The 13,667-nt window shown below is 37.7% G+C and overlaps 1 protein-coding gene across 6 annotated transcripts; it reads left to right on the top strand.

Annotated features, from left to right (window-relative positions):
- The first annotated feature begins 1,285 nt into the window (after window positions 1–1,285).
- On the top strand, window positions 1,286–12,988 carry LOC122289591. 6 transcript variants are annotated; one of them, XM_043096736.1, is made up of 4 exons: window positions 1,286–1,541; window positions 2,930–4,013; window positions 10,230–10,585; window positions 12,216–12,988. In XM_043096736.1, the coding sequence occupies exons 2-4, from the start codon at window positions 2,972–2,974 to the stop codon at window positions 12,318–12,320; spliced, it is 1,503 nt and encodes a 500-aa protein (XP_042952670.1). In that variant the 5' UTR covers window positions 1,286–1,541; window positions 2,930–2,971; the 3' UTR covers window positions 12,321–12,988. The 6 variants fall into 6 exon arrangements, with proteins under 6 accessions (XP_042952670.1, XP_042952668.1, XP_042952674.1 ...); XM_043096734.1 differs by having other exon boundaries at window positions 1,287–1,541; window positions 2,921–4,013; XM_043096740.1 differs by having other exon boundaries at window positions 1,288–1,541; window positions 2,921–4,013; window positions 10,230–10,560.
- Window positions 12,989–13,667: the final 679 nt, after the last annotated feature.

Below are 13,667 nucleotides of genomic sequence, written 5' to 3'. Positions count from 1 at the left end.
TTAGATCATCGAGAATTTGGGACTAGGGTTTCGCAAATGAGACAATAGAATTTGAAAAAAAAATTAAAATAAAAAATACAAACATTATATAAATATATAAAATAGTTAAAAGTCTAAAAATATAAAGCAAGATGAGATGAAGATGAAATTATTGAAATTAGGGTTGGACATGTGACAAAGTTCCTAGTAAACATTAGTGCGACGTGGCAATAGATCAAAATGAGACACATGGCACATGAATGCCACGTTGGCCAAATCATTCAAAAAAATAAAATAAAAGTATGATATAATTTGAAAAATATGAACTTTCTAAAAATGTCAACAATAAAAAAAATTAAGAAAAATGCATTAAAAATAAAATATTACTAAACTGAAAAATACTTCTTTTTGGTTACCACATGGCAAACTTGCGGCTAGTGAATTTGATGGAATATTGATGAAGTGAGTTAATTTAAAACAATTGTAAACACTCAAGGAGTTGAATGCTAAAATTAAAATCCTTAACCTTTCGTAAATTTGACTAAAAGTTGAGATTTTGGCTAAAGTCAAAGCTATTAAAGATATTAATCCACATTGGACTATCCATCCCAAAATCAAAATAATAATATATTATTATATATTTTAAAAATAATTTTTAATAATTTTTTATATTTTACAAATACACTCCATATATTAATTAATAATTTAATTTTTACTTAAAATTACTGTTTCCCAACTATTTTTTGTATCAATCTAATTATCCAACATAATATAACCTTATTTACAAAAAATATTTCTTGGAAAATCTAAACATACTATAGCCTTATTTCCTAATGAAAGTTTTTAAAAAGAATTTAATAAAACCTTGTTGATTATTTATGAATAAAATATAGGTTTGATAGGTGAACGGTGACTCTCTAACTTTGAAAATTCAATTAGAGTTACTGTAACTCAAAGTCTAAGCTAAATGTTTTTAGCTAGTTTAATGCAGATCATTTATACAAAATTTAGATATATTTTAGATTTCACTGATATTTGACTAGTCTAATACCAATATTCTCATAAGTTATTTTAAACTTTTGTTGAGCTTCTAAATTTTGTAAAATGTGAAATAATAAGTTAAAAGGTAGAATGATTTTTTCCTTTTAAAATTTTTTCCAATTTTTGATTTTTTTTTTAAAAATTAAAAAATCAGTTATAAAAATAATTTTCTATTCATACAAAAAAAAAAAAAGAATAAAAAAAATAATGATTCCTATATTGTTAGTCAAAGTGCATTTTTTTTTCCCTATTAAACATTATAAGAGGAAGATTATTCGTGATGATGATAGTTTCATAAAGGTTGATGCATGGAAATCAGTATTCATCTTCCGCTGCGGATGGGGAAAAGCTGCTTCGTGGAACTCTTTCTAACATTAGGCCGACGTGGCAGGCGACAGTAGCGGAGAGGAAACCGAGGGGAGAGGATGAGGATTCGAAATTGAAATTCTGTCGCATCCATGTTTTTGCCGTCCAGCAGATAAGCTGTTTCACTTCCAACTCAATACTAAACCCTAATTCTGGTCAGTTTCTCAATTTCTCTCCCCGATATTTCCATCCATTTGTATAGATATGTGTTACGTGTTTTGCGGAGCCTGACAATGGTCGATTTGTGAATGTAATTTGTCATACATGGGAAGTACAGGGTGGTGATTTCCGAATTATGTTCCTGCGTACTTGTTTCTTTTATTTTTTCTGTTTTTCTTTTATCATTTCAACTTACTTTTTGGCTTCGAGATTTGGAGAGGTTTAATGAATGGGTAAGTCTTTTTCCTTTTAGAGCTAGTTTCTAATCTAGGTTGCTTATCTATGCGTTTTTAGTTGATTATTTATATATTTTTCTATAGAACTCTTTGAGAATGGCGCATGAAAAATGGAAGCATTTTTAAGCTGTTTATTTTAGTTATGCAAGGGTGAAAGCGTATTGTCCTTGGTTTGGCATAATTAACATGGGTTTTGAAACTGAAAATAAGAAATTTGGGAACTGATACCAAGCTATCGATAATTACTACAAAGATTTGAGCCATTGGATTAATATTTGTTGGGAAGTAAGTTGAGTTATCCATTCTGTTGGGGATGAAGGGTTAAAGTTCTTGGCATGGATTGTCAATGTATTTCTCAATGGAGCCTTGGTGGATTTTTTTAGCCTTGGGAACTTTGATTACACGTGCAGGGAAATAAATATCTGTTCATAGATGTTATTCATGCCATCGCTTGGATTCAATATCTGGAAATTTGGAATTTGGTGGATCAAGGGTATACATTGTTAGTTTTAGTACTGAAATTAATGGGCTTTTTTGGGAATGTATCTCGTTTTTGGCTTTTGTTTCATTTTTTTCCCACTTGTTCTTAAAATTTTGAGAAAGAAAACAAAAATTTGGGCATCCTGTTTGGATGCATTGGTTGCAAAAACAGTTCCAGAAAAGTTATTTTTCTGCACAGTTGGTTTTTATATCACACCTCTGAAAAGAAAATCCAAAATTTGGCTAGAAAGAAGACATCATTTGTTTTACCTGGTAATGACAGGAAGACATGAATGTTGTCTCTAAGATTTTGGAAAATTAGGAGATAAATACAAGATTATTGTACAAGTCATTGTCTGTCCACCACAAAAACTGAGAATCACTGACGAAATTTTGATGCTATGCTGTTCAGTACTATTTTCAATTTCCAGGTGGTTTGACTTGTTTGATTGTGTATCCAGTCATCAACCCAGCATATTTCCTATTTTTATCCTTAAGTTTGCTTGTATACTACTATTTATTCTTTTGGTTGAGTGGACCATCAACTTTTTACTATAATATTCTGCATCAGGCTAAGTGAATGATTTATGATTTTCGACATGATAGATCATGATTGCACCTTTTGCTGTGACCAATGCCAATTTTCATCTGTTCTGAAGTGTGCACAGGAACCATTCAGACTCAGGCAGCTGGCATATTGAAAGGATTTCATGGCAGGCAGTGGCCTGCCATCTTTGGGTCGTGTGAAGCTCACTGATCTAGTTCCCTCTGAAGGACTTCCTTCTGATTCTTACAAATTATCAGTCTCGACTTTGTCTCAGTCCCTAGCTCAATACTCTGCTGCCATCATTCAATTCCCAGCCAGTGATGGGGCTCTTTTAAGATCTGGGTTGGATTCTGCCCGCCTATACTTTCACCAAAGAGCCTCATACCCAGCTGCAGACATGATACATACCAATGATTCTCGTGAGTGGTGCAAGACATCTGGATACTATGCTGATCCTCAAATGTGGCAAGAATCTTATGATTACAGGCCAGGCCTGACTCCTAATGAGCCAAACAATGCAATGGAATTTCCTCCAGCTGGTTTACCGGATATATTTGGCCTGCTTGGAAAGGCAGCTCGGGTTATACTGGACGCTATCAGCTTCTATTTGACCTTGCGCAGCTCTCCATTTATTGAAATTCTAGATAATGTTCCATTGAGACATCGGGAAATTTCATCTTCAGTATTATCTGTTTGCTGTCATGCGAGGCCGTCGTTTCAGGGAGCACAACATGATTTAGCAACTCCAGAGGGTGGACAGTTAGTTATGTATCCGGACCATGAACACCAAGCTGATAAAAGCATGATATCTCTTGTTAAGTCAGATCGGGCAGGATTACACATAAGAGATTTCCAAGGCAGGTGGATTCTAGTGGATGGAGATCTTGGTCCCCAAGAAGCCATTGTTTATCCTGGACTTGCACTTTATCAGGCAACGGCAGGCTATATCAACCCTGCGTTACATAGAGCAGAGGTCAATAGTATGCAGGGTAGCATGCATGGAAGATGTTCTATATCTTTTAAACTAATGCCTAAATCAATGACCAGTCTCAGTTGTTCAGAGATGAGAGCAGCTGGTCATGGGGTTGAAGCTCAGTTCCAGCTTCCAGTACCTGTAGATGACTTCATGCAGAGATCCTATCCAACTGATCAGCTTTTCCACAGGCAGAATATCCACTGTTTTAATTTCCCTCCAGCCCAAGATGGTAGGCAGCGTTCTAAGGATATCTAGTTTTCCGTTGTTTAACCACAGGAGTTTAATTTGCATACCTTTTTCAAGAGCAGCGTCGATGCACCAAGATAGTTGACAGAAAATTTTTGTTAGGTGAATTTTTGTTTCAATTTTTTTATGCTAATGTAGGTTTTGTTTCGAAATATCTAGGAGCAAGAAATTGCACCATATCTAGAGGTGTGATTGAGTTATTGATGTCTAAATGACTTAAGCTTATATTACTATGAGTTTGACCTTCCTAAATTTATTGATGGGTAGGTTATGAGCTTTATGGGTTATAATGGATGCAACCAAAAATGTGATGGGTTACAACCAAAACTTTCTCTTTATACAACCAAAAGTCTGATGAGATCTGTGGGGTTTAACGGTGAGTTTTATGGCTGAACAGAGAGTTGTAGGTGAGTTAGAGTGATCATGGGGTTCTTGAAACAACTAGTTACAGAATCGAAAGTTTTTTTTTTATTATTATTTTTATTTTTTATGAAGGATGGTGGCTCCTTGCTCATAACAAAGAGAAATTGGAAGGTACTGAAGGAGATGAGACTTGGGATGGTATCGGTGCATTGGTTTGTCAGAACATTGGAGGATTGTTGTAGGGGTGGGACGAAGGACTTCTACACTATGTCAAGGGAAGGTGCTAGAAGTTTCATAGTGCAGAGGTGCTCAAATGCCCGCAGTCGATTCATGGCGCTAGTGGAATATGGTGGGGGTGGAAGATAGAACTTTATCTTCATACTGGAAGAAATGGAGGGGAAGGGATGAAGGAGGATGATAATTGTGCTAAGGGAGGCCATATCAGAGGAGGAAGTCATGAACCGCAATAGAGGTGGGGTATCATAGAGGCTGCCGGTGGTGGGGATTGAAATGCAAAATCAATCGTACATGGAGGCATTGGTGCAGACGATGTCATTGGTGTAGTCCAGAGAATAGTAGAAGGGTGGAGCTATCGGCGGTGGGACAGCTCAACGTAGAGCCATTATGTGACGTAATAATGGCCAAGATATTGAAATGGCTCCTCAAACCATTGGTACAGTACGTGCATAGTGGAAAGGTGGTAGTGGCAGATGCTTTGTCAGTCTAGTAGAAGGTGGCGTGAATAGTACTCTGAAAGAAATGAAATCACAACTGGCGGCGTTGCAGGAGAAAGCTGACACGTTGATATGGTGCATTGAGGAAGAAGATGATGTGGGCATGGGCTACACAGTCAATAAGAGTATCGGACCTGATAAGATTAATAGGCTAAAAGCAAGTGGAAAGGACATGGGCTGATCGTCTAGGATTCAACCCGTGGGACATAGAGGAAACTGTGGGCCTTAATCATGTGGATGCGAAGTTGACAGTAAGTGGAAAGGACATGGGCCGCTCCTTGGGCCTCAGCCTGTGGGGAAAAATAAAGGCAAAGCAAATGTAGGAGCCCAACCCGTGCGGAGAATTAGAGAGCGGGCTAGGTTGGGCCTTCCATCAGTGGGAGACAGGCAATCTTGCCGAAAAAGATCCTGTTAGCCTTGCTCCCGACTAAGAAACCTTTGACGGTGGCCCAGCTGGTGGAGTTGACGGCGGTAGTGTCGACCCCGACAGAACCATAAACATTTCCCATTGTTGCCACACCTATGAGTGTCGGATCTCATGCCCAACCAGAACAAACAAAGCTGACGGACAGCAGGGGAGAGCCCTCTCTCAAGCTTCAAGTGCTCTCTAGCGACGGGTTTTTAACCTCTGGATGTAGCCCATGTGTTATTTTCAGAGGCTAGGAGTGACGAGGGAGAGGATCTAGGGCCATCACGGATGTTAGTTCCTACTCTTGACTCCTCTGAGTGGGATGGTAGGCTTACCAGTGCTGAGGAAGAGATGGGGATGCTGATGTAGTCATAGTGGACACCCAAGGACAAGATCTACATGGTTGGGGAGCCCATTCCCCTAAACTGTCTGCTGCCAGGTCAGTCTACTGTCTCTGATTGGGTGTTACATAAGGTAAAGGAAATCCAAGATTGTTTGGGAATTGAATGTGAGGGTTTTGAGGAACAATACATGGCTTTGCTTACAACCATTGGGTTGGACATGTTTAGTTAAAGAACTCAGGTTCTAAAAAGCAAAGGGAGCTAAAGAGGTTATCATGTTCTCTCAACTATGAGGGCAGCTCAAGTAGAGAAAGATCCAAAGGGAGGGGGCTAGCACCATCTTTATGAAGCCTAAATTTGTTTCTTGGAATGTTTGAGGGCTTAACGAGGCCAGTAGATGCCTTTGGATAAAAAATTTGCTTCATGAGTGGAAGGCAGACATCGTGTGCTATAGGAAACTAAGTTGAAATTTATTCCAAGGAGAATCGTTCGAAGTTTATGGAGCTGCACATATGTGGATTCAGCTTATCTTGCTTCCAATGGGGCTTCAGGAGGTGTCATAGTGATGTGGGATAGAAGGGTGGTGGAGAAAATGGAGGAATTAATTGGGGAGTATACAGTGGCATGTTCCTTTAAGAGTGTGGAAGACAATTTTTTGTGGGCTTTTGCTGGTATTTACGGGCCAAATTTGGACAGGAATAGAACACTTTTATGGGAAGAAATTGCTGGGGTACATAGCTAGTGGGATTTACCATGGTGCATAGGTGGTGACTTTAATTTTATAAGGTTCCAAAGTGAATGTTAAGGAGAAAGTAGGCTGTGTCCAGCAATGATAGAATTCTCGAAGTGTATCTTTGACGTGGGTTTGGTGGATATCCCTCTCATGGGAGGAGCATATATGTGGTCCAATGCTCATATGTGGTCTATATTGGACAAATTTTTAGTCTCATCGGTGTGGGAAATTCATTATCTGGACCTTTGTCAAAAGAGGCTGCCTCACCTTTGTTCTGATCATTCTACTCTCTTGCTGGATTTTGGTGGTATTCAAGGAGGGCGTCATTATTTTAAATTCGAATATATGTGGCTGAAAACTGAAGGTTTGGGCAATGGTGGTCTTCATATCAGATTCATGTCATTCCTAGCTTATTTTTGCAAGTAAATTGAAAGCTTTAAAAAGAGATTTAAAGTTGTGGAATGCTCAATCCTTTGGTGATGTAGGTGACCATAAGAAGTCCTTGTTGGAGGAGCTACAGGAGGTAGAGAGGATACAAGAGGGTCGGGTTCTTTCCTTGGAAGAACTATCTTAGTAGTCTAAGTTAGCTTCATAATTAGAGATGATTATTTTATTGGACGATATCTCTTGGTGTCAAAAATCAAGAGCATTGCGGTTGAAAGAAGGAGACCGAAGTATAAAGTTCTTTCATAGAGTGGCCAACTTTCATAGTAGAACCAATACCATTGAGAATGTAGATGTTGTGGATTGTACGAAGGCTCTTGTGATTTGAGAGCATGGTTGAATTATTTGAACACTTGCTTATTGAATATGTGGGGTGGCGGCCAAAGCTTGATGGACTAGCCTTTGACCTGCAGAATGTTTCTTGGTTGGAGAGGCCCTTTGAGGAGATAGAGGTTCACGGTGTGGTGAGGAGAATGGTCAAAGACTAAGCACCTGGTCTAGACTGTTTTGATGTGGGATTCTTTCAATCATGTTGGGATGTAGTGAAAGAGGATTTAATGGTGTTTTAGGAATTCTTTTTGGTTGGGAAATTTGAGAAAAACCTTAATGCCACTTTTATCGTACTTATTCCCCAGAAGATTGGGGCATTGGAGGTGAAAGATTATTGGCCCATTAGTCTTGTGAATGTGGTGTATAAGATCATCTCCACGGTGCTTGCAAATCGCATAGGGGAGGATCATTACAAAACCCCAAAATGCATTTGTAAGGGGTAGGCAAATTCTAGACTTAGTTCTCATCGCCAATGAATGCCTAGATGGAAGCCTAAAATTTGGCAATCTGGGGACCCTAAGCAAGTTGGATTTGGAGAAAGCCTATGATCATTTTAATTGGAACTTCGTACTTTACTTGTTTGGGAGGTGTGGATTTGGGGAGAGATGGTTCTCGTGGATCAAGTGATGCATTTTACCGGTGAAGTTCTCAATCTAGTGAATGGCAATCTAGTTGGTTTACTTAACAGTTCTTGAGGTATAAGACAAGGGGATTCTTTGTCCCCACTACTTTTTGTCATTGTTATGGAGGCGCTTAGCAGAATGGTTTCAGCCTTGGTTAACAATGGTTTTATGGCTGGATTCTCGATTGGTGATTCCAATAGGGGTTCTCTTAACATTTCTCACTTGTCTGTAGACGAGACACTGATATTTTGTGAGCTAGAACAAAACAACAATTCTATTACGTTTTGAAGCGGCATCTTTAAAAGTGAATTTCTAAAAATCAGAATTGGTAATGTTCGCAACATCCGGCAATTGGTTAATACTCTTGGATGTATGGTCTTCTCTCTTCCCATGAATTATTGTGGTCTTTCCTTAGGGGCAGCCTCAAGGGCTAAATCGATTTGGGATACAGTGATTGAGAAGATTGAACGCAGATTGGCAAGTTGGAAGAGATTGTACTTGTCGAAAGGTGGTAGGATCACCTTAATCAAAATGCACTTTGTCTAATTTACCAACATATTTCTTATCTGTATTCCCAATTCTAGCAAGTGTGGTGACCCGTATCGAGAAACTTCATCGTGATTTCCTTAGGAGTGGTTTTGGAGATGACTACAAACTTCATCTGGTCAAGTGGGATAAGGAATGCTCCCCAATCTCTTTTGGTGGGTTGTGAATTAGAAATATGAGGATTTTCAATCAAGCTTTACTTGGGAAATGGTTGTGGCGATATAATACGGAACTGGAAGCCTTATGGAAATCGGTGATTGACTTCAAATATGGAGGTTTTTTTTTTTTTTTTTTTTGGGGGGGGGGGGGGGGGGAGGGGGGGGGGGGGAGGGGGGTTGGAGCACTAGGGAGGTACATGGGGTATATGGAGTGGGAATATGGAAGCACATTAGACGAGGGTGGAGGGTTTTTGCTCGTCACACTAGATTGGTGTTGGGAGATGGTGCTAGAATAAAATTTTGGAGCGATTTGTGGTGTGGAAATAACGCCCTTAAGGACTCATTCCCTTTATTTTTCAAGATTGCATGTGAGAAAGAAGCTTTAGTGGCTGCTTGTATGGAAATATCTGGTGACCTAGTCCAATGGAACGTGAATTTTACTAGTGCGACCCAAGATTGGGAAGTTGGCAGCTTTGAGGATTTCTTTAGTCTTCTATACTCCATGAAATCGAGAACTCAAGGAGCTAACATGTTGTGGTGGGTACCCACAGGTAAAGGTATATTCTTGGTTCGTGTTTTTTTTTTTTGTAAGTCTCTCACATAATAGCAAAACAATCAATTTCCATGGAGAAGGGTTTGGCAAAATAAGGTGCCTCCCAAAGCAGCATTTTTTGGGTAAGATTTTGACGATGGAAAACTTACGGAAATGTAAGATTATCATAGTGGATTGGGCTGTATCTGCAAGAAAAGTGGTGAGATTGGATCATCTTCTACTTCACTGTGAGGTTGCTAGAGCGTTATTGGATGAACTGTTCAGCAGGTTAGAGCTAGCTTGGGTTTTGCCCGCCATGGTGGTTGAGCTTTTGGCCAGCTGGAAAAATTTAGGATGTATTCCACAAATCATAAGCGTGTGGAAAATGGTTCCTATCTGTATCCTGTGGTGCCTATGGAAGGTGTGAAATGACTGACGTTTGAAGACAAGGATCACTCATTAGAAGAACTTAGAATGCTTTTTGTCAGCACTCTATTTCTGTGGGCCACAACTGTAGATTTTAGTGGCCTTGATTTTCATGAATTTCTTGTTTCAATTTCTTCTTCCTAACTAGGTGTTACCTCTTGCATAACATTTTGTGTACTTGGGTTATGCCTATTCTTATTAATACAATCGTTTACTTATCTAAAAGAAATGGATGCAATGCTGATGGGCTTCTGAGTGACAAATAGCTTACTGTGTCATACTTCAAAAAAATAAATTAATTGCGGCAGTCTGGAATTAATGTGTTAAATGCAATGTCATTTTTTCATGAAAAGAGGGGGATTTGATCATATGTAGGATTGTTTGTTGAACACTAAAAGTCATTTTCTTTCACTAGAAGAGACGATATCACTTCTAGTGATATCTTTTGCTCTGTCTTCAATCTCACCATCACAGTATTAAATTATGTCATATTCTGTCAAGTAGTCCTTAGTAAAAAGTTTTTAACAGCAGGTCCTTGGGTCGATGAAATGGTGGTACAGGGTCTATGAAGCCCTTGACGAGGAGGAGGAAAAATGATCCAAGAAGTAAACCGTTGCCACCTTCCAAAAGATTACGGCTCGAGGCTCAGAGGGTTCTGAAGGAGAGGGTTCAGGACATTGCAGATAAGAAGGGCATCAAGCTGAGGTTTTGTAACCTGAAGGAATGTGAGAATCATGTTCACACACTAGAAAGCCCATGTGCCAACATAAGAATGGAAATTGGGTGGCCACCTGGAGTACCATTTGTTCATCCCCATGATCTACCTAATAAGGCAAAGATTGGTTTCCTCGAAGCATATGAACCTGGTTGGGCAGCAACTCATGATATGGAGTTAAGTCTAACTGAACCTGGGCAGGCCAGTCAACACTCGGTTAATTGTAACTGTAACTCTCCTATTCAAGTTTCATACTAGTATTGTGAATTTGTGATTTCACTAATATGATTAACTTTTCCTCAAATATTTGCCTGAAGATTGTGCTGTTAATTCTCCATGGGTACACAAACACTTGCATATTTTGTGTTTATCTTGTATATCTATAATAAATATGGATTTGCATATTCTTATCATAATAGTACATTTTGTTTGACAATGCTAAAACTGTATTGGCCATTAGTATTAGATGATATCTTCTCAGGTTAGGAAGGTAAGAGCGAGCATTATATCATTCATGCGTAGAACATATTGTACAAATAATTATAAGTTTTGCTCCCATCTCTGTCCTTTTGTTTTTCTGGTTCTGTTTGTTGCTCTTTGCTAGTACTAATTACAATAGTACTTGGTTGCTTACAGTGTCTTAGGGTGACATGTCTGTCCATCCTGTTAAAATGCACGCAAAATACAGCTGTTGCAATGTCCCTTTTGCTGAAAAAATGTCCCTTCCTTCTAGTTTGAAAGTTATTTAAACTTACGATATCTGCAAAAAGATTTTTAAAATGTGGGACAGGAAACCATGTGTTGATGGAAAATAACTGAAGTATAAAGGACTTTGTATGATGAATATATGATTTACAATTTTTTTGGATCAGTAAATCTGCACTTCTTTTAGATCATTTCGGGTAAAATTTTTGACAAATAGCTAAACTAGTCATGTGGATTTAATTGATGTGTCTTTGAGTTTCTTTTGCCAATTTTAGCTTATAAGATGATCTTAAAAACAAGCAACTGAAGCATATGACATATCGGTTTATTTGTATGGTATTTGTATTATAGTGGACTTCTTTTTTGAGTGGCTAACAGCTTATTAAATCTGTTGATTGACATTTGCATATCTTTATGTAATGCATAATTTAAATCACCATCTATCCTAAAAGCTCAAGTTTATGACAAGTGGTGAAGATAATTATCGAATGGATGTTTTTTTAACACACTTGAATATATGGGCTATAGACCTTCTTAAAAGTAAATCTAACACGTGGTTGAAATGAAAGTAAAGAGTGGGGTCAGTGTTCTAGCTTAGGATCACTAAAATACAATGTTCAATCACCATTTGTCCTGAATGCCTAAATGGGTTGGGAGAAATTAATTACTTAACAGTTATATATATCACCTATGGGTTTGCATGAAGTGTTAACTTCATTTCTTTTCTGGAGTATGACATGGCTATATTTACCATTACATCTTTTATCTTGTTGAAGATGATTCGCAATTGAACAGTTGAAGTGATCTCTTGGTGTTGGGTTTAAACTTGGGAGAATAGCATAAAATTCATCATCATGTTAATACCATTATCTTTAGTTTTATTACTCTGTCATGACCTGGGCATTGGTGCCTATCCACATCTAATATTATAGCTTTTATCCAAGTTTTCATTACAGTTTCGTAAGTGCCACTGAAGTAGCTTCATATCTTGCAACCATGGACCTAGCTGTTATCTTTTATAAATTTCTGTTTTATTTCTCCTTTCTTTATTTTAGTATATTGTATTGATCTTGATTCCTTGATTCATTGTAATAACTTAAAACTGTATTAATTATTATGCTTGCAGAAATCAATCTCCATAGTTTCAAATATGCGGCCACCCTCAATCAGCTTGTCGTTACATGGTCTGGAGGAACTCTCTAGTTTCTCCCTTCTGTTCTGTGCTCCTTGAACTAGCTTTTGACTGTTAGGCTTTAACCTCGTCCTCTACCTTTCTGGTTCTGTATTGCTGCTTCCTAATTCAAGCTTCACCAAGACAGTGAAAGCATAAAGATGTCATCCATGAACCTGTGATAGTTATCTGCAAATCTGCAATTTTAAGGAGAGCTTGGTATTGTTATGAAGTAGCACTAGATCATCTGGATTTGAGTTCTTGGAGATAGTTCCCAACATATTGCTCCCTTTCCTTGACAGACTGCAGGTTTGATGCGACATCTATCTCAAATATCCAAATGCTTGATTGAAAAGGAAAATATCAGTCAGAAATTAATAAGAAAGAGAAAATACGATCATTAGTTTTACAAAACATATATTGCTTTTTTGTTCTTCTTGCGATTATTTCTTTTGAAAAGGAACCTTCATGTCATTGTATTTTTGATGTGAGCCAGAGAACTAATTTTAGATGAATGGGGGAGTAAGAATATTTGACTGAGATAGTCGCAGGGTTGTCTTTATTGGTGATCTTGAAACAGTGTGCTTAAACCTAGGATTCCTTGTAATTCCACCTTCTTTTTTTTTTTGTTACACAAGGTTGTAAGATGAACAGCTATAACGTCTGGGTTATCTTCCATCATTTTTGAATATATACCCTTCACAACAGGGAGACTAGTTATCATATTATTTTTCTCTCTCCTCCTCTTTCTGACTTTTCTGTTTTCTAAGACTAAGCTTTATTTGGAATATGGACTCATCTCAACTCATCTAGTTCAAATTTAAGCATAGCCCGACATCTAAACACATAACTCTCAAATTACTAAATATCACTCAACTCAAGATCTCTTTACACGTGAAACTTACAATCTTTTTCAACTCATATTTTTTTATACGCGAGATTCATAATTTTTTTCAATATTTCATAAAAATATCTAAATTCATTTTAACATTCAAACGTATCTAAACTCATCTTAGGTTGACTTTACAAAATTCATTTCATCTAACTTATTACAATTCATAAAGAATTCAATTCATCTTAACTCAGCTTTACATCTAAACGTAACCTAAACCTAGACACAAACTAGAATTGTTTCATAAAAAATTGATGGAATTTTGACTCGAATGTGGAAAGGCAACCATTGAAGTAGTGCGTTCATTTAGAGAAGGGAGGCTCGTATATTGTAGCAGTTTATAGTACTATTTCAGTTTTATTAGCCTTCTTCAATGCATTTTTGGTTTTTCACTTCATGTTAGACCATATATATGATAGAAAGTCCATTTTGTAACTCATTGTAGCTGTTACTGAGTCAACGCTTCCTAGTATCATAATCTCTATGGGGCTAACAGAACCAGGAATTAATGCAAA

Source organism: Carya illinoinensis, chromosome 12 (genome assembly GCF_018687715.1).
Source record: "Carya illinoinensis cultivar Pawnee chromosome 12, C.illinoinensisPawnee_v1, whole genome shotgun sequence".
NCBI classification, from domain to species: domain Eukaryota; kingdom Viridiplantae; phylum Streptophyta; class Magnoliopsida; order Fagales; family Juglandaceae; genus Carya; species Carya illinoinensis.
The sequence above is the reverse complement of the archived record's forward strand: the minus strand, read 5'-3'. Positions and strand labels throughout refer to the sequence as shown.

Coding starts and splice junctions, on each gene's coding strand:
- LOC122289591 (XM_043096736.1), top strand. CDS start 2,972: ATGGCAGGCAGTGGCCTGCCATCTTTGGGTCGTGTGAAGCTCACTGAT. Junction 4,014..10,229: donor TTTCCCTCCAGCCCAAGATG/GTAGGCAGCGTT, acceptor ATGGTGGTACAG/GGTCTATGAAGCCCTTGACG. Junction 10,586..12,215: donor GTCTAACTGAACCTGGGCAG/GCCAGTCAACAC, acceptor TTATGCTTGCAG/AAATCAATCTCCATAGTTTC.